This window comes from Pithys albifrons, chromosome 6 (assembly GCF_047495875.1).
Source record: "Pithys albifrons albifrons isolate INPA30051 chromosome 6, PitAlb_v1, whole genome shotgun sequence".
Classification (NCBI taxonomy): Eukaryota; Metazoa; Chordata; class Aves; order Passeriformes; family Thamnophilidae; genus Pithys; species Pithys albifrons.
The window spans coordinates 16556113-16579333 of NC_092463.1; the positions used below are offsets into that span (position 1 = coordinate 16556113).

Below are 23221 nucleotides of genomic sequence, written 5' to 3' on the forward strand. Positions count from 1 at the left end.
GAAATCTTGTGTTGAGCTGGGGTTTGTTTGTCCTCAGGTCTGGCTCTGAATTAATGGTTTGTTTTAGAGGTTTCAGTGGGCTGGAATTGCCTTCTTGGAGAAAATGCCAGTGGTGTGCAAAGTCAGCGGGAGCACTTTGAGATGCTAAGAGTCTTCTCTGCTACTTTTTGTTGATCCAGGTGGTCTTTTCCAAGTACAAAGTCAAAGAAGTTACTGTTTGCCCCTTCAATCATCTCCCCATGCGAGTGTCATGTAATCAGAAGGAACACTGAATCCTCCTTGTCTCCCATTCCTGTTTGCATAGCAGAGAAAAGGGGAGAAGTGAGATGGAACCATACGTCCCTCTGCATCTGCACTCTGAAGGCAAAGTTATTTGTGAGCCTTAAGCATGTGGGTGGGAGAGCTGCCAAGCCAAAGTTGTTCCAAAGTATCTGTAATCTAAATCTTATTCCTTAAATTCATCCAACTTAGGAACTTTAGTCTGGCAAAGGCTTGTAAATATTACAGTACCTGTCACTTTTGGATGCTGCTTTCTATTTTCATAGCACCAAACTGAAAACTTTGAAGTCTGGGATGTTTTGTTTAGCTTTGTAGAGGTTGACCTCAAAGCATCAATCTTTATGCTCCTTTTAGAGTGTATGAAAATAGCCTTTTCTTTTCTCAGAAAACTTCTTGTAGCAACAGCACTGCTAATGGTCAGAGTTCTCAGATATTCTCAAAGCCCTTAGGATGTATTGAGATGTGTATATCAAAATACACAGAATTTTGCATCTTTGTAATCTTCAGTGATTGTTTTCTTTATATATATTCTTAAAATTAAGTGAAAAGCATTAATCCAAGCAATATTAAGTGATTTTTGGATGCATGTCTCTCTCAGAGTATATAGTTAACTTTGCTGGAGTTTTAGTTCACATGTACTTTTCAGTTTCTGCACAGACTGGCCTCCACCTGTTCAGATTCTCTGTGCTCATTAGGTTAAATGTGGATGGTATTAACAGTCACATTTTGCTTATTTTCAAGACAAGTTGCTGGTTTATATAAATCTGTGACTTGAGTTTGCCAGATACAATTGCTCCTGTCATTTGTACTTGTCTCCAGTTGCTTCTTGGAGGAAGGTGTCACACTGTTTCTCTTGAAATAAGTCTAAGAAATGAGTCCTGGCAGACCTGTTGTGAATTACGCTCAGTACTGTGCAGCTAACTCAAGTTATAACGTAACGCATTGGTGGCTCCAAAGTTTACCTGGCCACAGCTAAAACTCCATGAAGGTAGTAATTAAAAGACTATGCCCCTGAGGAGGTAAACTTGGATGGTCGCTTGTACTTGGGTGTTGTTCTTCATCTGGACTTTGTCAGTGTGTGCACAGCTCTTGTCTGAAAATTTTTGGGCCTGCTGACCTCTCCTGGGACAGCAGGATGTGTTGCATGACTGGCACCCTGTCTGAAGTAAATCCTCACTGGAATCTGCCACTGGAATAGCTCTGCAGGAATGATGGTTTTGTGAGACTGCCTAGTCCAGTCACATTTGATGACCGTTCAATTTTTTGTAGAATGCTTTAGAAAATTATAATTGAAGGCATAAAGTTAAGAGCTGAGATCCAATTTGCTTTTCACCTCACTGGCTAAGTCTTGTGCAGCTGCATGTTCCCAAGCCAGTGATCATTTTTGCTGCCTAACTGTGCAAACACTGGCTTTATATTTCCATTTAGATTATCTGAAAATTAGGCCGTTCAGAAGTGTCCATTTCTTCTGAAATGTTTCCAGAACCCCAAATTCAGTCTTGACTTACATCTGTCTGGTGAATTAATATCAACTGTTAAAGTGGACTCTCAAGAAGCAGTTAGTATGGAGAGAGCTGGTGATGATGCAGCTGAGAAGCTAAACCCCTCATCTCCATTTGAGTCTGTTTTTTGTCTTGCAGATGAGAGGATCTGTTCACCACCCTTCATGGAGCTGACAAGTGCCTGTGGAGAAGATACCTTGCAGCTTATAGAGAAGAATGGACTGGCATTCCCATTCAGTATGTACATGGGCTTTTTCTTGGTGCTTCTAGTAGGTTCTAGTACTCAATATGCATCCCCCAAGACATAGCTGACATTGTAAGAGTGCAGGTTTCACTGCCAAAAGTGTCAGGGATGTTAAAACCTTCCTGAAATAAATGTTCTAAAGCAGTTAGCATTTGGAATGTGGAACAAACCCCCTCCCTATCAGCTTTTACTTTGCCTTTTATTGATGGTCCTTACTTTAAACACCTCACTACAGTAAACATGCATTCCTGGGAAATGCTAATAGTTCTAACAAAGTTAGCCTCTTGCCCTGAACTTCTGCACGATGTTTCTCCTGCCAAGCTGCATTCATTGTTTTTCTTGAGAAATTCAGTGCCTTGCTGATTTCCCTTTTTTTTCACCCACCTCTCCCTTTCCCTGCTCCACGCTACAAATATAGTCATAGAAAGTAAAAGGAAGAGGGTAAAAAGTTACCATACATAACAGACTCCAAGGGCCCACAGCCTCAAACAGCTGCTATGAACTGTTTGTGCTTTGTAGCAAGTTTCATTGTGGGGCTTGTGCTTTAATTCGTTCCTTTATTTGATTCCTTGCAGTATAAAGTGAGCAGAATCGGTTAGTCGGTGTTTGTTCCCTTGGTGCTTGCCTCATTTGTAAGGTTCAGAGGTAAAGTCGCGTGGAAAAAGCATGTGTTGCCCTCCCTGCCATCGCTGTCCCACATGAGGCAGGTCTCCTGAAGCTGGGTTGTGAAACAGGAATTTAAAGCCCACTGAATGCCTTTGACCCCCTCTCTTCACACCGTGCTCTCAGTGCAGGCTGGCTGGTCCTCAGCAGTCAGCAGCATAGCCCATATATCCAGAAGGTCTGAATCAACCCCTCTAAAGGATGATGAAATTACAAAATAGCATTGAAAATTAATACAACTTGGTGCTCTGGGAGTGCTTTTTCTTCTTACTCTCTCTATTATTTTTTCTTAAAAACGCTCTAGCTCTCCAGAGCATGTATCTGTGAGACATCATACATACTTTCCAAAATTTCAAGTTATCAACTTATTTTGGACTCTAGTGCAGGTCATCTGCCTTTAATAGCTGTCTGTCCTCTTGCCTGGCAATTCAATTCTTCCAGCAACCTCCAAAGAAGTCTCGTCCTATCCACCCCGTCACTATTTGCAGGTTTTCATCTCTTCTGCTTTAACACATAAGTAACATCAGCTCTAGTGCTCATGTGGGCCCCAGGGTCTTCAGCTCTTCTCTGGTTTCACAGGAGAAGGAGCATGTTGTTTTTTCCTCTTACTAGTTTTACTCCTCCTCCTATTTAGGATGGAGGTGAGAACCAGGATGTACAGAGCACATGAGAAATGTGAAGGAGAAAGAACTGCCTGACTCTATCTTTTTTTCTCCCCCTCTATGGTTGCCTGTGAAAAATAACTGTATCTTAGCTTGGCTCAGCTCGTTAGGTTTCCTACTCTTTCCCCAAAACAGGGAGTTAGGAAAACAAGTTAGTTTACATTGTGTCCCAGTTACTTTGTTTTCAGGACAGGGGTGTTTTGTAGTACCTGTAAACTAGCTCCAGCCTCAGAAAAACTGATACATGTAAAGATGCTCTCTTGCGTAGGCAGGATAGCAATCCTGGTACTAACTTCTTAGCTGATGCTTTGCAACTCTGTCCAGTCCTAATAATGATCTGTGCTTGCACCTTAGTTACAGGGAGTTGAGAGAATAAGGCTTGGAGCAAACCAAGCTTTGCAATGATTGAGGACACTGTTCAAGCAGAGACTGTCACTGGTGTCTGGAACAGTCAGTACCTTGGTCTGGTGAACTCCAGTGTTTGCATGTGTGGGTGGGAACAGGATTATAAGGGGTTTGTCCTGTTTCAGTGTCCTGTTTCAGTGGTAAATTGTTTTGCTTTTTTTTTATTTACCCAGTTTGTAAAACCAGAGTGGCCCATGGAACCAACTCTCATGAGGTGAGTTAAAAACCTTGCAGCATTAGCCCCGTTTCCAGTCCCCTGCCACAGTGGTTTGGCTGCTGATTTCCAACCCTGTAGCAGGCAGAATGAAGTCTGTGCCCAAACAACTTTTCTTCCCTGCCTCTCCCTCATGTTTAATCGCACCATTATTTTTTCAAAAATCTGAAATGAAGTTAAATTTGACTTGAACGTCCTGACATAGAAGTTATTTTTAGCAGTTTCTAGCTTCTATCATCTTGTTGTGTCCAGCAGTTTGTAGTCTCCAGTCAGCTCTGTCTGCCAGGAATCTCCTTCAGTCTCTCCTTTGGTGAGAGGTCACACTAAATGCTGTTTCCATCCCACAGTGTTACTTTTCCAATATGTATGTGGTACAGATGAGAAGTGAGTTTGTCCTTCAGATGGAGCAGCTGGCTTCTTTCCTTGAAGGGAGTGCGTAACAAATAAGAAACGGTTTCCAGGCATGTTCAGTTGTAACAACATAGTGGTCTCTGTGGGGAGAATGAGGCTGGTAGAACTTATCTGCCTTCCTGTAAGGCAGTTGCAACTAAAATGGTTGTGTATTCCTGGAAGGAGTGCATTACCTATGAGACTAGCTTCCTCTAAATTTAGGTGAGTTGAGTCCTGTTTTAATTCTTTTCCATTTGTGCTTCCTGCCTTCCTGCTTACTGCAGCTCAGTGTGAGAATCCAGCCCTTGCTGCTAGCTCTCCTAATTCCTGGCCTCCTTTGTTAACAGCATGGTCATCAGCCCAGGTTTCCCAGCTGCTCCTAAAACATGTGCTATGTTGCTGCAATGTCTCTGAGAGCTGAAGGCCCTGAAGTAAAACATTAATCTAGACAGCAGAATGACTGTGGCTGAAATCTTGACTGACCAGCACTTTCTTTTAAAATTGCAGCAACGTTTTTCAGGCAGGCCTTACGTTGCATTATTTCACAAACCAACAGACAGTCCTGTTAGTTCACCAGAGCAGCTGTTATAAACTTTTGCTGTCGTTCCCAAGAACACTTGTGATCTGGATTGTTAATGAATTTAAGACTCAATCTTCCCTGCTGATCTTTCTGTCAGGAGTTCCTCTGCAACTGCAAGCTGAAATGCATGCACCTTTCAGTGCATGTCCAGTCAGGCTTGGACTTGGTTTCCCTGGTGAAACTTTCTTTGATCTTCTTTCACATGGTACAGACACACCTCAGCGTCCTACCAGAATTCCATTTGCTGAGCAAAAATTACACCAAAATACAGTTGTAGGCTGCACTTTATCATTTAGGAACTTAGGAGAGCCTTGAAAGACCCTTGTAAAAAAGCCTGAAATCTTACATGGTACTTTACACAGTTAGTAGTAGCAACTTTTGGAGTTGCTGAGTTTTCAGGAATGATCCAAAAGTGTATTTATGATCGGAGTGGAACTGTCTTATAATTGCTTATAGTCAGTAATGGCAAGGGAAGCATAGAAAAAATATCTGCTTACAGTACAGTCTGTCTAAATGATGAAGCATAGGTCTACAAGTAAATTGTTACCTGTTTTATTAGTGAGTCCTCCCTTGCCTTTTAAATCACTTCTTTTTCTGTAGATATATTCTCATTGCAGAGCTGACACTGAAACTAGATTGTTGACCAGAAACCTGCTTTTCAAAAAGCTCAAGTACAGGCTAACAGGGACAGGCTGCAGTTTGGGTTCAGTGCCAACAAGGCTGGCAACTTCCACACTTCTCATGTGAGAACATGCTGTAGTTAAGCCAAGGTGCTGTCAGCCTTCTTGTGCTGTCCCGTAGTTCTACATGGCCTCTGCACTAGCAGACCCCTTGGCCAGCTCAGCACTTGAACCCCACTTTGCCAGCACCATTTGTTAAACTTGAACAGAGATGATGGCTGAAAGTTGTGCTTCTCGGCTGCCAGCAGGTCAGAACATAATTAACCTTTAGTAAAGCTGCCATGAGAGATCCATAGCCTGAAAAAATGTGTCTAGAATTACTTTTTCTGAGTGTTCACTAGACAGTACTGAAAAGGCAGAGAATCACTATGTCTTTTTGATACTGAATTTCTTAAGGACATTGTCAGTAAAAATTATTAGTGCAATTGTTTAGTTTTTGCCTTCAAGAGAGCTCTGCATTTATGAGGAATGCTGTTGCAAAATTATGATATCAAGTATTGTTCACATGTTACTGCCAGACACAGCAGGTCTGTGCTAGATTACAAAGAGCAAATACACCCTGCAAGCAAATTCTTGGAGCTCTATTCATGCATGTTAAAAGCATGAGACATCCCAGTGAAGCAGCATAATGCAACACCACAGGAGTTATATGGGTTGTATGCTAGTCCATGGGCTGTCAGCACAGAGCTTTGCAGAAGAGAAGTTTCACATAGTTTCCAGTAGTCTAGGTCAGTTATGTGCTGAGAAGATAAACTCTCTGGCTTTCCACACTTCTAAAATTAGGCTGATAAACACCCACTCATTTTACGGGTTTTTTTGTGGGAATCAATTAATACTGGAAGAGAACACTATAGGAACAGCATAGTTCTTGCCAGTGTAGATGATACAATGCCAACAGTCTACACAGGAGGAGGAAGAGAAGTGTTTCTTGCCACCAGTGAGAAACAAACGAGGCATGATGTTGTTACTGTGGATCATCTTGATGGATGATCCTGCCAGTTAGAGAAGTTTCTTGCACAGGTTGTTACCACTTGCAAATTCATTCTGTGCTGTCAAACAGAAAGCACCTGGTGTAATAGAGACAGTAAGAGTATCAGCTGCAAGTATGCATTGAATGGGCACATTGACTTGAACTCAGAAAATGTTAATCTAGTGAGTCATTTGGCATGCCTGCAGGCAGTTACCTGATCTGTAATGTGGACTACCAGATAAGGAGGAATAAGGACAAAAGTGTGCTGAGACTTTTAACTATAAGTATGTAATCACTAAATCATTTACCACAGCCATGTTTTTGAAAAACAAACAAACATCAAAAACTATTACATTTGCTATTATATTATATTTGCTATTAAGGCAGTTAAATGCCTCCCTGACATCCGATCCCGTCAGATCTTGGAAGCAAGCAGGGTCAGCCCCGGATTAGTACTTGGATGGGAGACCTCCTGGGAAATGCCGGGTGCTGTAGGTTCTAGTCCTGAGGAACTTCACTGGCACTGTCCAAGCTCACTCAGCCGTGGCAGATGGACCTCAGGACTTAAACGGTGGGGCCAGTTCTGCACATGCTGTGCCTCACCTAAAATCCACTGCGCAGGCTGGAAGGGCACACCCATGCGGGGACAGCCCTTCCCAAATCTTCATTCGCAAAGCCGAGCCACACATATTTGCTATTATAGTATATTTTATATTTTCTTACAGGAGCAAACTTAGGTGTTAGCAAAAGTTCAGCCTGAAAGTATAGCATTCATCAAATGAGAAGTTCATCATATGTAATACATGAGAGAGAGCACAAAGTGATAAAGTTTCTTTGTAAGATCCTTTCAGTGACCCTGGCTTCTCTAGGACACAGCTAGTCTCAGCACAAAAATGGACAGAAAGTATATGGAAAGTGTAAGAAAGCAGTGCAACTCCTCTGCACCATGCTGAGGCAGGAAGCTCCTATTTTATTTTGTATATCTGTGTGGAGTCACTGTATGACCCAGAGCAATTCTCTTAGCCTCTTTGGACTGTCGCGTGTCCTGAGTAAAACAGTGGGCCCAATCAGGACAGTGAAAAAATGCTAACAAGCATAAAACCACACTTGTGTTTCAGAGCTTAGGAACTTTTCTGGTAAGTGAGGTATTGGCAGGCTGAAGACTTGACTGTTAGCAGTTGTCTTCACAACTCTTCAGAGAGGAAGGGTCTTCTACCCAAAACATCGCTGTCTGTGGGAGGGAATTTTTGCCTGAGGAGAGAAAGATAAAATGTATGTCAAGTGCTCTGACCTTAAACAGTCCTTACTTGCACTTAGTTTACTACCAACATGCCCCACTGCCACTGTGCATAACAAGGCCCAGCAGTGCTGGAGCAATGAAGAGAGGTCAATATTCAGATCCATAGAGCATAGCTTTTTCAGGGCTTTGAGGATGCAGAGCAAACCTAAGTTCATCCACACTGCTGTGTAGGGGCACACTGGTATAAAGTACTTTCATCACCTGTGCCATAATGGTGCAGCCATACTCTAACAACAAACCTGCAGAATGGGGCACTGTGGTTATGCTAATTATATATGCAGGTATGCATGGTAATGGGGAGATGGATGGACAGACCAGTGTAACATGTGCTGAAGATAAGCTGTCTGGTCAAAGTATTTTTATGCACCTACAAACATCACTTCTGTGCTTTGTGAGGCAGCTGTTGGTCATCATTCAGGCCCTATAAATGCCTTCCTTTTTGGCGTGTTTATTCCAGTGCCTTCAAGAGAACTATCCATACAAAGGAAAGTCAATAGGCCAGCATTTGTTAGCAGTAAGAACTACCAGAGTCTGAAAAATGTTCTCTGATGGTGTGGGTAAAGCCCTGACACTTAGGCTGTTGCAACTGGGCTGAAGCAAACCAGGAGAAATAGAGTTGTGGGTAAGAACTCATATAGCTGGTACACATTGCTGTGTCTTCTGTTGTTCTCATGCTGCAAGCTTGTATTGAATACAAACTTTGTCATCTGTGTTGGTCAGATGTTTTACCCTTTTGTTTTACCTGCAAGTTGCAGTAACTCCCCAAGAAAAGGCAGCAAATGAAATTGCTGAGAAGAGCTGAGAAGAAAATGTTGATTGAAAATAAAAGCTGCACTGCCAGTAATGAGAGCTGTGTGTCAGTTAAATGAAACATAATGAAATAGATCTAGAAGCTGAAAAGGAATTGACACGTGGTCAATACACATCCACCAGTAGATGTTCCCCCTTGTTGCTAGTCAGGTGGTGGGTACACATGAAATCATTGCAAGCCTTGTGCACAACTCTGTGTGCCTATTTCCAGATGGCAATCATCTTCAACCAGGAGGGCCTGAAAGCTGTTCGCCCCCCTTGCGTCATTCAGAGCTTCATCAACCACAATGCCGTGCTGTATAAAGTCTTCGTGGTCGGAGAATCCTACACAGTGGTGAAAAGACCATCTTTAAAGAACTTCTCTGCAGGAATCTCAGGTACGTTGTGCTGATTTAAAAGAAAATGTTCATTGTTGGAGCCTTGGCAGGAAACATCTGAAAAGAAAAATATCTGTGGAAAGACTGCTGAAGTGAAGGCAGCTGGTTTTGACATACCATATTTCCTCTTGTGTATTATTTCAATAGGAAGAGAAATAATTCACCTGCTCTGGAATACATATGAATGACATTCATATAGTAAATATTTATGCAATGGTAACCTGAGTCTTACCTGTTAGAAACTGTTTTATGTCATGTGGAAAGGGGGAACAGGAGAGTTCTCTCATTTCACAGTAAGTTCATGAGTCATCCGTTCCGGAGTTTGTTTATAAATGTCCTTTGGAGAGAATTTCCTGGATTCCATAATTTCAGAACTTCCTCTCCCTATTTTTACCTTGATTATGTATGTGTGTTTAAATTAAAGATGGGAGCATGATCTGCTTGCAACTGGAAAAATCCAGAAGGAGAGGATAGGATCAAACTAAAGGAGATGAATGAACAAGTGCCAGTTTTTTGTCACTTTGTTTAGTGTTTTCTGCTGATCGTAGTATGCCCATGTCCACTGTCCATTGCATTTTGCACACAAATATGTATTTTGTTAGTATAGATGTAGTAAGATCCCAGCAAAAGTCCTTGTCTGTAGCTGTGTATGCCTGTATTTAGGTCTGCTCTATGTCCTGATCAAATTAAGCAGGCCAGAACCTGCGTTCATATAAACTATTAAGACAGTTGGTCTATACTTTTGCTTTTTGCTTTCTGCTTTCTGAAGGGAACATTTTAAGGCATCTTTCAAGCACTGCAGTGAATGCATCTTCTCCCTTCTGTCACACACATACCCCTTGGAACTGTCACTTTGAGTACAGCAAATCAGTAGAAATTAACTTCATTATCTGACTAAACTTAGGTAATTGGCTTTGGTGAAGGAAAGGAAACCAATTTCTGTAACCCAGTGCGTGGTTCTGTTTACCTGTGGTCCAAGAACCGTGGGTGACCAGTCTGTGGGTCCCTGCCCGTACGGGCAGCCTAGTGCCAGTGGCAAAGTGCCTGTGGATGGAGTGGGTGGCAGGGACAGCCCAGTGGGGACCAAGACAAGGTTCCCAGGGCTGCAGTGCCACCTACTGTTTCTTGCACTATTTATTTGGAAATTGAAATCAGGTATAAGGTTATTTACAACCTGTTTTTAATTGCAGACAGAGAATCAATATTTTTCAACAGCCACAATGTTTCCAAACCAGAGTCCTCATCCGTCTTAACAGCAGTAAGTACACTTGGTCTTTTTCCCTCTAGCGCTGCTGGAAAACTGTGTAGTCCTTTCTTATGGAAGTGTTAGTAGCTAGTGACTCTCTTTCACAAGTTGTCTGCTTCTGTGTTGCAGGCTGAGGTCTGTTTGGTACCACGAGCCAGCATGCCTGTGTCCCCCTCTGGTTTTCCTTACCGAGCTCCGGTGAGGAAGCACTGATGCAGCAGGGCTGTGCTGCTTGCCAGGCCCAAACTCCCCAGGTCTAATCTAGGCAAAGTGAAGAAGGAGGTTCTGAATGCAAACACCTGGCTTTTTCCTGTCCAGAGAGATTAATAAGCATAAATCATCCTTCTAGGACTCAGTTCTGTGAGGAAAGACAAACACTGAAAATCCAAACAGAGAAATGGTGTTGGCAAAGGCCATAGAGGGCCACTATCTGTCTGCATGTGAGCATGCCCGAGCTGTGAACATGGGACTGTTTCTGGGTGTCCTTCAAGACCAGCAGTGCCAGCACGCTGCACAGTGTCATGCTAGCATTACCAGTCCTTTAAATAAGCTTTGCACATATGAATCCTAACAAATTTGTGGGCACTTGACTGCTGAGAAAGTCACTTTACAGCACTGGGTCCTTTCAATCTTTCAGTCTCAAGATTCTTTTCTATTTCACAAGCTCTACTGGGGACTGGTCTCATATTTGATTGAATTTTGTCTGCAACACTGATGCTAAATATTAAAACAGTAATTGTACTATTCATAAATCCCTTTATGGCTATGTTAAGGGAGAAGCTGTTACAAGTTTACTTTCAAACTTAGAGTTTGCCCCTGTGGTTTACCTGCCGTCTCACTCATACACATACATATTCCACACATGTTTCTGTAGCCATAGCAGCGTACTTCAGCTATAACATGTTGTTTAAGAAGTGAGGAAAATTGTGTTTTCCAGTCATAAGTAACTTGAGTAACTGATCTTAATAAATATTTATAGAATAATTTATACACAAAAAACCCACATAAAAGGTATGCTCTGCCCTGAAGATACCAACCGAATTGGATCATATGGCCAGATTAAACTAACAAAAGGAGTCTGTCCTATCAGTCCTTTACCGCAGACCTTGATCTGCATTGAAATAACAATGATACCCCAAATATCTGCAGCACAGTGTTAAACACACCACCTGTATATGTTTTTTAAGGTATAGATCTAGTACTTAAAGTAGGGAGTCAGATTCTCCATTCATTCCTACACTGCTCCTCCAGCTGCACCAGTATGAAGAGGAAGAACTAGGTGCTTTAAAGCAGATGAACTTCCAGTACAGGAAGGATTCTGAATTATGAAAGCAGTTTCTCTTGCTGTCTTTCTCTGTTTCATGCCAGCGGTGCTCTGCAATTAGATTTGGTGGATATGCACCTGGAAACTTCTGAAAATCAATCTTTCCTCTAAAAAGAGTCTTTCGGAGTCTCTTAGTAATGTGTCTTTTTCCATTATAGCTGGATAAAATTGAAGGAGTATTTGAGCGGCCAAACGACGATGTCATCCGGGAAATCTCTAAGGCACTGCGGCAGGCTCTGGGAGTTTCCCTCTTTGGAATTGACATCATCATTAACAATCAGACTGGGCAGCATGCAGTCATTGATATCAATGCATTCCCAGGTGAGGAGAGCCTTTCCACTCCTGTTTTGTGGAGCAAGTTTTGCTGGTGGTATCGGTATCTCATCTCATTGCTTCCCAGGTTGGGGAGAGCAGCAGCCAGATGGTTCTGAGATCAAATAAAGGTCAATCTAGGAAGGGAAGAACCCTAATCTAAATATGGAATTTGCAACTGAAATATCGGGTGTTAGGAGATATGGTCAAATTTTAGTGGCCAATTGTAGCAGGCTGTCATGTCCTTCCCTGCAAAGGGATGCCCAGGAACTGCAGTGTGGGACTGTGTGCTGGGGCCTTTCTTGGCCTGGCTCTCATTCGAAAATGAAAAGAAGAATAGTAAATTCTATTTTAGGAGATCCTTTAAGATTTCTGTTTTTTCAGACTCTGTGCCGTTAAAAAGATGAGGAGGTGGAAGCAACAAACTGTTCCCTTGAAAATCTCTTCCTGTGCAAATTGATACCCCACAAAAAGACATTTGTGCACAAAAATAGTGTGAAGAATCTGAAGATGATAAAATTGTAGGTGCACAGAAGTTGCTGTAAAACGTTAGTATCCTTGCAGGTTCTCATAACTGTGTCCTGGAGTAAAAAAGTAGATTAGAGCATGTAAAAACAGGTAAATTTGTCCTCTGCTGGTTTTTAGTACAACACACATCTTGGAAACTAAACAAACTCCGGACCACTGGAATTGTTAAAAGGAGTGGTTAGTGTTTATAAGGGGAGGCATTAATGGTCTGTCACTTGCACTAAATTCAGCAGCCCAACACAGAAAAGACACATCATCTCATTTGATGCTGTTTTGCACGAGTTTTTCTCTTTGAGAATCATCTCTCCTTACCTGAATAGTGGTGTTTGTTTACAGAGCATACATGAGCTGTTTATGTAGATTCTTTAAACTCCCATTGAAGACTCTGAGTTTTCAATAAGGCTGTGGTGTCTTTACATCTAGAGATCTTTTTCTCAGCCCTCAATCTCCTTAATCTTTCAGTTGGGTCCTCAGTTGCACTACCAGCCTGTAGTGCCTTGTCTGTCTGTCTATCTCCACAGTGACTGCCTTCCTTTTAATGATCAGCTCTGCTATTCTCAGGTCACTTTGCAGCACAGTTCTACCATATGGTGTTGATGCAATCTGCAGACCTATGAAAATGCTCTTCTGCCAAGAGCAGTGAAATGACCTAAATTGGATGTCAGATGGAGCCATGTCAGTTTTATGAATGGGATTATATTGCAGACATTGGATCTTCAAGTCAGGGATTGTAATTCTTTTGCAATCCTGCATCCTGCATTTTGGTGTGGTGTTTTGTGGTTTTTATTTTTTTCCAAGTATTTCAATGTATTCCAAGTATTTCCAGGTATTGCAGTGGTTGCAGTAGAGCCAAATTGGAGCCAGCTTAGACTCTCCAGGGACTTGCTTCATTATCTCTGCATCACTGCTTTGAGAAAGGGCGGGGAAGAGGTGCCCTATAAGGAGCATTCACAGCCTCTTCCATGGAGCTCAAGCCATGGCTTGGGGCCAGGCCTAAGCAAAGCCTTGTTCAGGTACCCAGAGGCTTGCTGCCTTCTTTTGTGCTGTCTTTTGTGTTTACCAGGCTTGAAGCTCATTTGAACCTGCCACTTCATGGATGTTATCTTAAGATGAGTTTAATGTCAGAAGTGAGAGCAGATACGTGTAGGAGGATGCTGTCTGTTATCTGCTGCAATACCACAGCAACTCTTCAGAAACTTTCTAAAGATAAATGTCTGAAAGGTCCATAGTGTCTCTCGTTCTATGGGAAATGGCTGTTGCTACATTTAGCAGTGGTTACCAGCTGAGATATCTGACTAGGCACAGTCACGTAGCATGTGGGGTTTATGTTGGTCTGACCTCAGATAATTGACAGAAAAGGCTGCACATACCCTGCTGCTGTTCAGCAGCTGTGGCCACCAAGCAGTGGCCTGTGTGTGCAGGCTGCGCCATATGGGGGATCTGCAGGCTCTGGGAGAATCTCCATGGTAGCTGGAAGCATCAGATCCCAATGTGCACTTTTTGTGTATAACTCTACTGGCACAAATGCAGAACATGGGCTGTCTATTTCTCTCTGACCAGGGGAAGATGAAGAAAAGCAGAAGGTGTGGCAGATCAGGGAAAGTCTCTGAAAAATCAGGCAGGTAGCATCTGTAATGCTGGCTTAAAAATGCTCATAGCCAGTTCTTGCCTCCACCAAAGCTTACAGGGATGATCATTTGTTTTCAGATGCATTGTGGGGTGGACATCTTTCCTATCCGTGCTCAGCCAGAGGACTCTGGAGACTGTTTTCAGTGTAGCAAAATCCAGATCTTTTGTAGGCAGGCATTTCCAAAATGTTTTCATTGGGCACTGCTAGGATAGCACCTGCTGCAGCATGATTCATGCAAGTTGTTCTTTGAGGCGGGCTAAACTTACATCCTTCCAGTGATGCCCAGTGCAACACAAACCCTGAATTCCTTGCCAGTAGTTTCTGAAGGGGTAATTTCTTGATTTTGTTATCCTTGCAGCACAGTGATGTCCCACAAATTACTTGTTTGAGAGGCCTGCAACAGCCCTCGGTGAACCAAGCAAGGCAATATCCACAGTTTGCAGCCTTCTCCGGGTGTCCTGTGACTCAGGAATCGAGACACCTACTTCTTTTACTCCCTTCCTTGTATTTCTTCTTTTACAAGTTTGTGGAGTTTCTTCTCAGTGGCCATGCAGAATTACTTGGGCCTTTCCACCCAGTGTGCCTGCCTGTTAGATGCAGCTTCCTTACACTGTAACATCTGCTGATACCAGGACTGAGTAACTGGCCATCTTATTCATATTAAATATTTAAAGCAACTTCTTTATGAGTTTGCCAGGTGCCCTCCGACAGGGCGAGTTTGTTTTCAGCGAGCAGACACGGAACACTCTAGGGTACTATGGATCTCCTCTCTGAATATTAAAGCTGTTACTATGGAGATGGCTTATTCCTGAAGTGTTTGAAGCACTCTGATTAGATTTGAAGGCTAATCCCACGGCTTTTACATAAGCAAGAAAGCATAACAAGCACTTCCTTCAAAGAGGTAGAGATCCTGTTCTGACTCCCATGACCAGCCCTAAGAGTCCGAGTTGCCCTCTGCTGACCAGTGGATTATTGTGTGGGGCACTGTGGAACTTGATGTTTTTTAATGAATGATTTGTTTGGTGAATATGTTTAAGGGTCTTTGAGAAAGCAAAACTGTGAGCTGTTGTCTCACATTGCTGGTGTTTTGTGTGACCTGTTAAGTATCTAGGAGAATTGTGACCAAGTAAAATAGAATCTCTAGCAATGTAGCAGCCTAAATAAGAGTTAATTGGTTAACATATGGGTTATAAATACACCATAAAATCACCACATTTATCTTGAGGTGTAATTATCCTCTCACCCAGTGCTTTCCAGGAAGTTGGTTTTTTTATCACTGAAAGAAGTTGGTCTTTACAGGAGAATGGAGATTAAAATTGAATTATTTATCGATCTGAGAAGCTCATCTGCCCAGTGGTCATATAACTAAAACTGTGTTAAAATGTGCATTTACTTTGTGGTCTCTGGTTCTGCTCATATGCTGTTGTGTTAATGTGTTCTATTCACATGAGTCTTTTAAACTTATTCATTGCTTCAATCTCCTGTATTGATGCCAGGTCACTTTCACAGTACCTTTATAGCATTTGAAAACAATCAACCTATCCCATTAAATAACACTGAATGTCATGTCACCTGTAAATACTAAGGTAAACTGATAACAATTTTGGGTAATGCAGTAGCAGTTAAGATCCATTTCAAGACATTGCACCCATATGTTGCACGTCTGGTTCAATTTTAAAATGAATGAAATGATAAAACTGTGCCTGTACCAGAGTGTTTAAAATAGAGCCAGAAGCTCTGTACGCCCACTGCCACCCTCTGTGTCAACAAAAATGTCATGTCTCCTGGTATTTGAGCAAGCGTTCTAACCAGAAACCTTGTTGTCAAACTGCATTATAAATTGTCTGGAATCACTTAACAGAACATGCAGAAAGGTGGTTTCAGTACCGAAATAAAAGACCGATGTTGCTACCAAATACTGTATCATTGATACATGTTTCCTGTGCCTTGAGTGTTTTTTCAGACATAGCAGGAAACATGTTTTAAGTGTCAGGTTAGCTTAGATTAGACGAGCATGACATTGGTTCTTACACAGTGGGAAGCTGCTTTTTCTGTAGTGTGTAAAGCCAGCCCTGCTGTCCTCTGAGGTTTTCCTAACTGAGGGTATTGCTGGACAAATTTGGAGAGAGTCCAGACCCTCAAGAAATCTCTGCATTAGAGTTACTTGCCATAGTAAACCTGGAAACAAGATGGAAACTATCAACGTTATACCCCAGAGTTTGTAATTTAGGGAAAAACCTGGATTTAGCAACAAATGGTAGAATATACCTAAAATTATATATACACATATATACTTGTCAGGAAAAAAAAAACAGCAAATCTGAAAGGCAACATTTTTTCTCATTGGAAAAAAGTATTTTTATTGCAAGAATTTCTCTGTTCCTCTTTATGCTAATCTGCTCGTGCTGTCACTTAAAGTGATGTCATGGAAAAGGAGCCTTTTATTATCAGCTGGAAGGCAAGGACAGCCCAACAAGTATTAACTGCTAAAAGAAGCCTTTCAAAGAACCCAGGAAAATTACTTCACTGCCTTTTTTTCTTCCCTTCATTTTTCTCTTTTCAGGTTACGAGGGTGTTTCCGAATTTTTCACAGATCTGCTGAACCACATAGCTGCTGTCCTGCAGGGTCAGGTACCTGAGGTGACCCAGCTAAACCGCAGCAAGCTCCTGGCAGAGCAGACCAGTGGGATCATGGACGAGCGGATATGCTGTGCTAGCACGGGCTGCCTCAGCGTCATGGGAAAAGACTCCTCCTGGATTGTGGAAAGCGAGACCAACAGCTCAGTAAAGCTGCAACACCAGAGACTAGGCTGCAACTCGGCAGTGTCCCCCAGCTTCCAGCAGCACTGCGTTGCTACGTTGGCAACGAAAGCTTCTTCTCAATAGCTTGCCAATACATGGACTGAGAAAAAGTCACAGGGATACAAATTGTGGTCCCAGAATCAGATCAGGCTGTAACAATACAATTGAGAAAAAAAATGGGGGAAAAAAGAACCCCAAACACAAAACAAAACACAAAAAAGCAAAATTTAAAAAAACTTCTGTTTGATTTCACCTAATAGGCTGATGAAACGGACTGAAAGGGGAAGAGCAAGAAAGTGATTCAGATCCATTTCATCAGATTCCAGTTGCAAATCTGTAGTCAGTTTACACATACATGTGTTTTAACACTAGTCCTTTCATTGTGGGAGGGTTGCTCTTTTATTTCTGTTGTTCTTTATAATCACTGGTGACCAGCATTTTAAAATCGGACCTCATGGTATCAAGAAGATAATAATATTGAAATGCAGTGTCTGAATGTAACAGTGCTAGAGATTTTTGCAGGTAGGCCATTGCAAAAGAAAGCTAAGACAACTTCAGTATCACTAAACCAAATCTCTTGAAACATTGACCAGTCAAGATGTTGACAGGTAGCTTGCTGTGAAGCCTCTGCACTTTGAGTAGGACAGAGCAGCCTGCTTGTTCAGGGGCTGACCTGAGGTGACCACCCCTGTTCCAGCTTTGCAGTTCTTCCCCCTGGCATCATTGCTTCAGTCAAAAGCAGCTTCTGACCATGTTTGCCAACAACAACACTTTTCATCCAGAGAGGGTGCCAATATTTAGGTTGAGTGACTTGAGCAGATTAAATAACATCCTTTCAATTGTCTGCTAGTAGTGAAATCCAGGAAGAGTTAATAGAAGCAGCTCATCTCTTAATGGAGAATTTAATTCTCCCTCCATTGCACTTGTGAGGACTCAGAGATCTCTGTAAAAAGACTGCCAGAGCTATGCATTTTCCTTGGAACAGTACACCTGGTCTGCATATCCTGAGGGGTGACTCAGTTGCTGCCTTCCAGCCATGCTGTTGTGTATTCCTGCAAATTAAATATAAACAGAATTGTGTACCTTTACATGAGGTAGAAGAACAGGACAGCTCTAGCTTGGAGACCACATTATTTTGTTGCAAGCTGCCAGCTGAGGCTGTATGGTAATTTACAATAGTGCTTTATACTATTTGTAAACTATAGCATGGCCAATTTGTTCTCTTGAGATATGCAATGAACTGACAGTGCTCACCCTCTATTGCATCTTCTAGTGTGGCAGCATCTTCTGCTGTTGAGAATTCCTGCAACTTCTGCCAATTCTGAACACTAAATTAGAACTATCCAAGTGCTGAGAATGGAGACACTATTTTGATAGAAGGAATGGCCTTCTTATTCCCCTTATAAGCCCTAAAATACATTTAACTGGGGTGGTGTTAGGAAAATTTCCATAGTTAAGCACCTAGCTTGCAGATACAGGTATTGGTGAAGCATCCACCACTGCAGCATTTAATACCAGTTTGGTTAGTATCATGTGTTAGACAGCTACTTAAAAGGAAGGGATCTAGAGCTTAAAGCCCAGTTAGATCATGGAGAGAGGATTAAACTGTGTAAAAGATGTCACCACCCTACCTTAATGGTACCAGTTGTGGAGGGGGAAAAAGTTTTGAAGTGTTGTGTAGCAATTCTTTTGTGTAAACAATACTTTTTCCTTAGGAGAGATTGATCTTCTTCCAAAATGCCATTCTTGGGAATTTCCTGTAGCCAAGATTGAATTTTTCAGGATGAATTACACAGTAGAAGATGATTCCACCTCTAGAGAGATTACTAACTTCAAATCATTTCTGTAGGGACTGGAAGGACCTTATGAGTGTAGTGTTGGTCAGATTCCAGGGTGCACATAAATGCAGCCGACTGCCTCAAGTGTTGCAGGTCAGTTCTGAGCTGGGCCCGCTTCACAGCCCTTGTGTGCTTTGAGGCTGCTGGGTCCCGTGTTGTCTGCAGCTCGCAGGTCCTGCATGGGTGTGGTTTGAGTGAGTCAGATGTACATAGGTGTAGGGGTTTGTAAAAGTATTCCTGACAGACCAAACCTTTCGTAAAGCCATGACTGAAATAAAATTGACATCTACACTTTGGGGTTTGTTTTTTTTTGTTTAAAATAAAAAGTGTTTTTATGTTACATGTGTAACAAAAGATACCCTCAGGAAGGAACTTGCCAGTGCATATTTTTGTATGGTACTTTCTTGTAACCAGCTGGTGGAGTGTTTGTAGACTTGCCTATTGCTCCCTTTATTACAATGGCTTGGGCTTTTTTTTGGTTTTTTTGGGTTTTGTTTCTTTACTGGGTGGTGGGGATGGAGCAATGGTGTTAAAACTGCTTTACTAACTCAAGACCTTTCAAACTAAGTATGTTTACATGAGTTGAGTGTTGGATCCAATGGAAATGTCTGTGTGCTGTTTCCTAGTTAGAACATCAAATAAGAATTTTATTTTCCTGGCTGCCTTCTGAATTTTGGTTGGCCTATTTTGCACTGCTTTGTTTCTCCAAAATAAACTACTGAAATATAATTGTGCATTTTAAACTTGTTTACAAATGATTGTTAGAAGTTTATTTTGTAATTCTCTGAACGCTTGCAGAAATACTATATTTAAATATTACTCCAGACCTTGGCAGTAACTAAAAAACAAGTTTAGGTCATTGGTGTGATCAGTGACATTTTTCCCATAGTCTGTAATTTATTTTTTATTTATCGAATGTATCGGTATAACTTTATTTACCAGGTGCAGATATGCAGGTACCTGTTGTGATGTGGCATTACAATAGAACTTTCACATAAATTACCATGCAATCGCTGTACCTACTACATTTCCTTGCAGAAATTAATGTTATGGCTCATATATTAGAATGTTACAAAATCACAGGGGCAAATCGGGAGACCAACTTTTAATAGCCAAAACTGTAAATTCTCAAGTATCCAGACATAGTTGCATTATTGCAAAACTTTCAAGCATGAGTATGTTATTAAGCCTGTGCTAAAGTGCTTTTCTGAATTGCTGCCTCGTTTGGTAATTTCAAGATAGTTTTGATTTAAGATAAGCCTCACAGTAAGTTAGTTAATACTCTGTAGTTTTGTCGTTCTTTGTAAATGTAGAGGAGTGTAGTAACATTAGACCATACCAGAATGCCCTTGCTCTTAAAATTGCAGACAATCCAAGGAGATTTTCCATAATGTCTGTTTGAATTCTGTTATTGCGGGTTAGAAAAGTTTTTGTGTGTTTTCAGAGGCATCACTATTACTGCTGTGCTGATGGGAGCAATTGTATTAAAATTACATGGTCACCAGTTAGCTTTTTAGGGATTTGTTTCTGTTCTGCTTCACTGTTAGAAATCCACAAGAACACCATTGGCTTGACTGGAATTTCTCTAGGTTTTGTGTCAGCATGGTGGAGACGATGGGACTCTGGCTGGCACTGTAATTACATGATCAGCTTCAACAGGTGAATATTTTTCCCTGTTGAAGAGAACCTGAGTGGTATTACTGCTGCCTGTGGTGTAAAGTCACAACCACCCTCCTCCCCCCTTGTCTGACTTGGCCACATAGTGCCTGAGTTTGTAGCCTATGCCAGAACATCCTCATCACTGTGAAAACCAGTTGCAGAAATGCAGCCAAGCTCGGAGCATCGGTGCTTGCACTTGTGGTTTGTGTAACGCAGAACCACCTCTGGGCCAATGATGTTTTGCCTTTGGTTGCCCACGTGTCAGGCTGCACAACCTTTGTGCTGTGGAGTCGGGCTGGGCAGTAGGTAGGACATAATCAGTGATACTGTTCAGACTGTTGTAATGATAAAGCTGTTCAAAGGCCTCCATCCTGAAGGTGGGAATGTTTATGCAGAGGAGGTCTGCAGCAGCTTGCCCAGATGGAAATTTACCCATTTAATTTGTTTTCATTATAGATGTTATGACGATTGCTCAAGATAAAGCCTCAAATTCTTCAGATTAAACATGAGCCAGAGAACAACCAGGTGGAGTCGTGGTTAGATAACAGAGGCAGGATACAGTCCAAAGGCAAGAGAATAAGTGGGGCCAGAGGTGTTTAAACTGGCTGGCAAAAAAGAGCAAAACAAAGGAAAAGTGCTTCTGTTGTTTCCATCCAGTTAAAAAAATCCAGACTTACCAGTTCTTAGACTAACACTGGTTTCCCAAAGTCTTTGTGTGGCAGCAGTGACGAGTCAGGCTTTTTCACTCCAGGTTGCAGCCTTGCCTTCCACAGCTGTGCAGAAAATCTTGAGGTTTAGTTCTTTAGTGAATAGAGTCTGGTTTTGAGTTTGTAGCAGCCTCCCCATGTGCACTCTTGCGGGAATTCACCTGCATTTCCCCGCTACGTTTTTTTCCTCCCTCCTTTTTAGTAAGAGATATATTGATTTCTGGGTTCAGTATACAATTACTTTATGGTGTGTGTTTTGTAATTAGTAGTATGTGAAAATGCTTTGTGTAGATTAAAATATTTCCTTTAATATAATCTCTTGCTTTCATAGATAAATGGACATGCTGTTGCAGATCACATTACTGATTTTATTTGTAATATTGCTTTAATGTCTACTTCAGAGGAATGTAACCTCCAGAAAAATATTTCACATGTTCACTACCTTCCCTTTCCTTGTTCACTCTGTGTGGATCCAGGCCATCAGCACCAGAGCTTTTGACTGGATGGGTCCTCCATCCAGATCCTCCATGGATTCTGTCACATTTACAAAGCCACAAAAGCTACTAAAGATGGTTGAAGTTTGAGAGAATCCAAGTATAAATGGAGGTGTTTGAATGATTCCTCAGCAACACAAGCACAGTAGCATCTGTAGCATGCAAAGGGAATAGTTTTCACTCTGTGTGTGTGTGCTGTTGGCTGTTGGGGACTGGTCCACCCTGTGTTGGGGAAGTTTTCCTGTGGAAATCAAAAAATCCACTGTGAGAAAACATCCTGTATCTGTGATGCACAAGGAGGGCAAGGAGGGTAGGGCTTGGGAGTAAAGTTCCGGCCAGAGGACATCATGATACCAGTGGTCCAGGATTTCACTCTGTGGTTTTTAATAGCAGTCTAGGGAGATGTTTTCTTTCTCTCCCTGATTCTTATCCTGAATCCACTGGGGCTGTTAGTAGCAGATGCCTGTGGCCCACTTGAGCTTGTTAGCAGCTGACCTTGCCCAGCATGACCTCCCGCTGTATTGGGAAGTTTTTGTTGATGGCCGGGAAATCTTTTGAAACTCCAGAAATAGCTGAAACAGCAAATGGAGTTCATGAAAATCAGGTCTTCCTCTTCCAGCCTTTTTAAGGAAACCCACATTTTATTTCTTCCTTTGTTCCTTACACAGTAGTTTTTAGATATAAATTATTTTAACTTTTTTTGTGTGAAAAGTCATATATGCATATATAAATTTATTAAAAGGTTGAGTATATGTTGAGTATAAAATAGTGACTTCTTTGTTTCAGATGTCAGCAGTCCCTAAAAATGGGTTGTCTATCCTTTTGTAAAGTCAGTGCTGTAAAAAAATATTAAAAAATAAAAGATGTATTAGATGTCTCTTTTATTATTTATTTCTGAATCAGTATTTGATACAGCTTGTGTACACCCTTGTGATAACCACATACTAAAACCACTGTCATTCTTAAAATGGAGTAACAAGAATTCCTTGGGATCCCATCAGTTTTGAGAAAATTGGCCCTCTGGGTGTGAATAGTGTTGGGTATTGTCCTTCAGTGTCCAGCATTGCTCCCCACCTAAGCATGGCTGAATCTCGGGGACCGTTTTGTGTGTATGCTTGGTTTCGCAAGTTCGTTGGTACCTGTGTTCAAATCCAGCTGTACAGTGTTAACAAGTGTGTCTTGTGGTTTGCTTCAGCCTGGTTCACCATGATTTCTGAAATATAATTCCCATTTTGTACTTAAATTTGTATAGAATTATATAAACCCATGAAAAATCATGGCTTACTGTAAAACCCAAAATACTTGCTATTTGGCGTTTTCAATTGCATGACTGATCAGATCTGACAATGAAGATGGGGCTTTCATCTAACAGCATTGATTTCAGTGGTAATACATTCATTTTCTTTTTGTTAGCCAAGCACCTGTTTTGGACAATGTTTTGGTTTCAACAGTAAAGCAATATGCAGTAGGTATTGTGGCATTATCTCTGTAATTGTTATGAAGAGAGAATTGTCCCTTTCCGACACATAATGAAAATAAATGCCTTATAACAAGTTCTACTTTGCTTCTTCTTTCTGATTGCACAGGGCAGCGAGATGAACAGCT

The 23221-nt window shown here is 41.7% G+C and overlaps 1 protein-coding gene across 2 annotated transcripts in view; it reads left to right on the plus strand.

Annotated features, from left to right (window-relative positions):
• Window positions 1-23173, plus strand: part of ITPK1 (inositol-tetrakisphosphate 1-kinase) — a 142849-nt gene extending 119676 nt beyond the window's left edge. For both annotated transcript variants that reach the window (XM_071557635.1, XM_071557636.1), the window contains exons 6-11: window positions 1920-2018; window positions 3929-3969; window positions 8911-9076; window positions 10267-10334; window positions 11805-11967; window positions 16680-23173. In XM_071557635.1, the coding sequence (XP_071413736.1) occupies window positions 1920-2018; window positions 3929-3969; window positions 8911-9076; window positions 10267-10334; window positions 11805-11967; window positions 16680-17002 (860 nt within the window). In that variant the 3' untranslated portion in view covers window positions 17003-23173. The remainder of the gene's footprint in view (window positions 1-1919; window positions 2019-3928; window positions 3970-8910; window positions 9077-10266; window positions 10335-11804; window positions 11968-16679) is intronic.
• The last annotated feature ends 48 nt before the right edge of the window (window positions 23174-23221 follow it).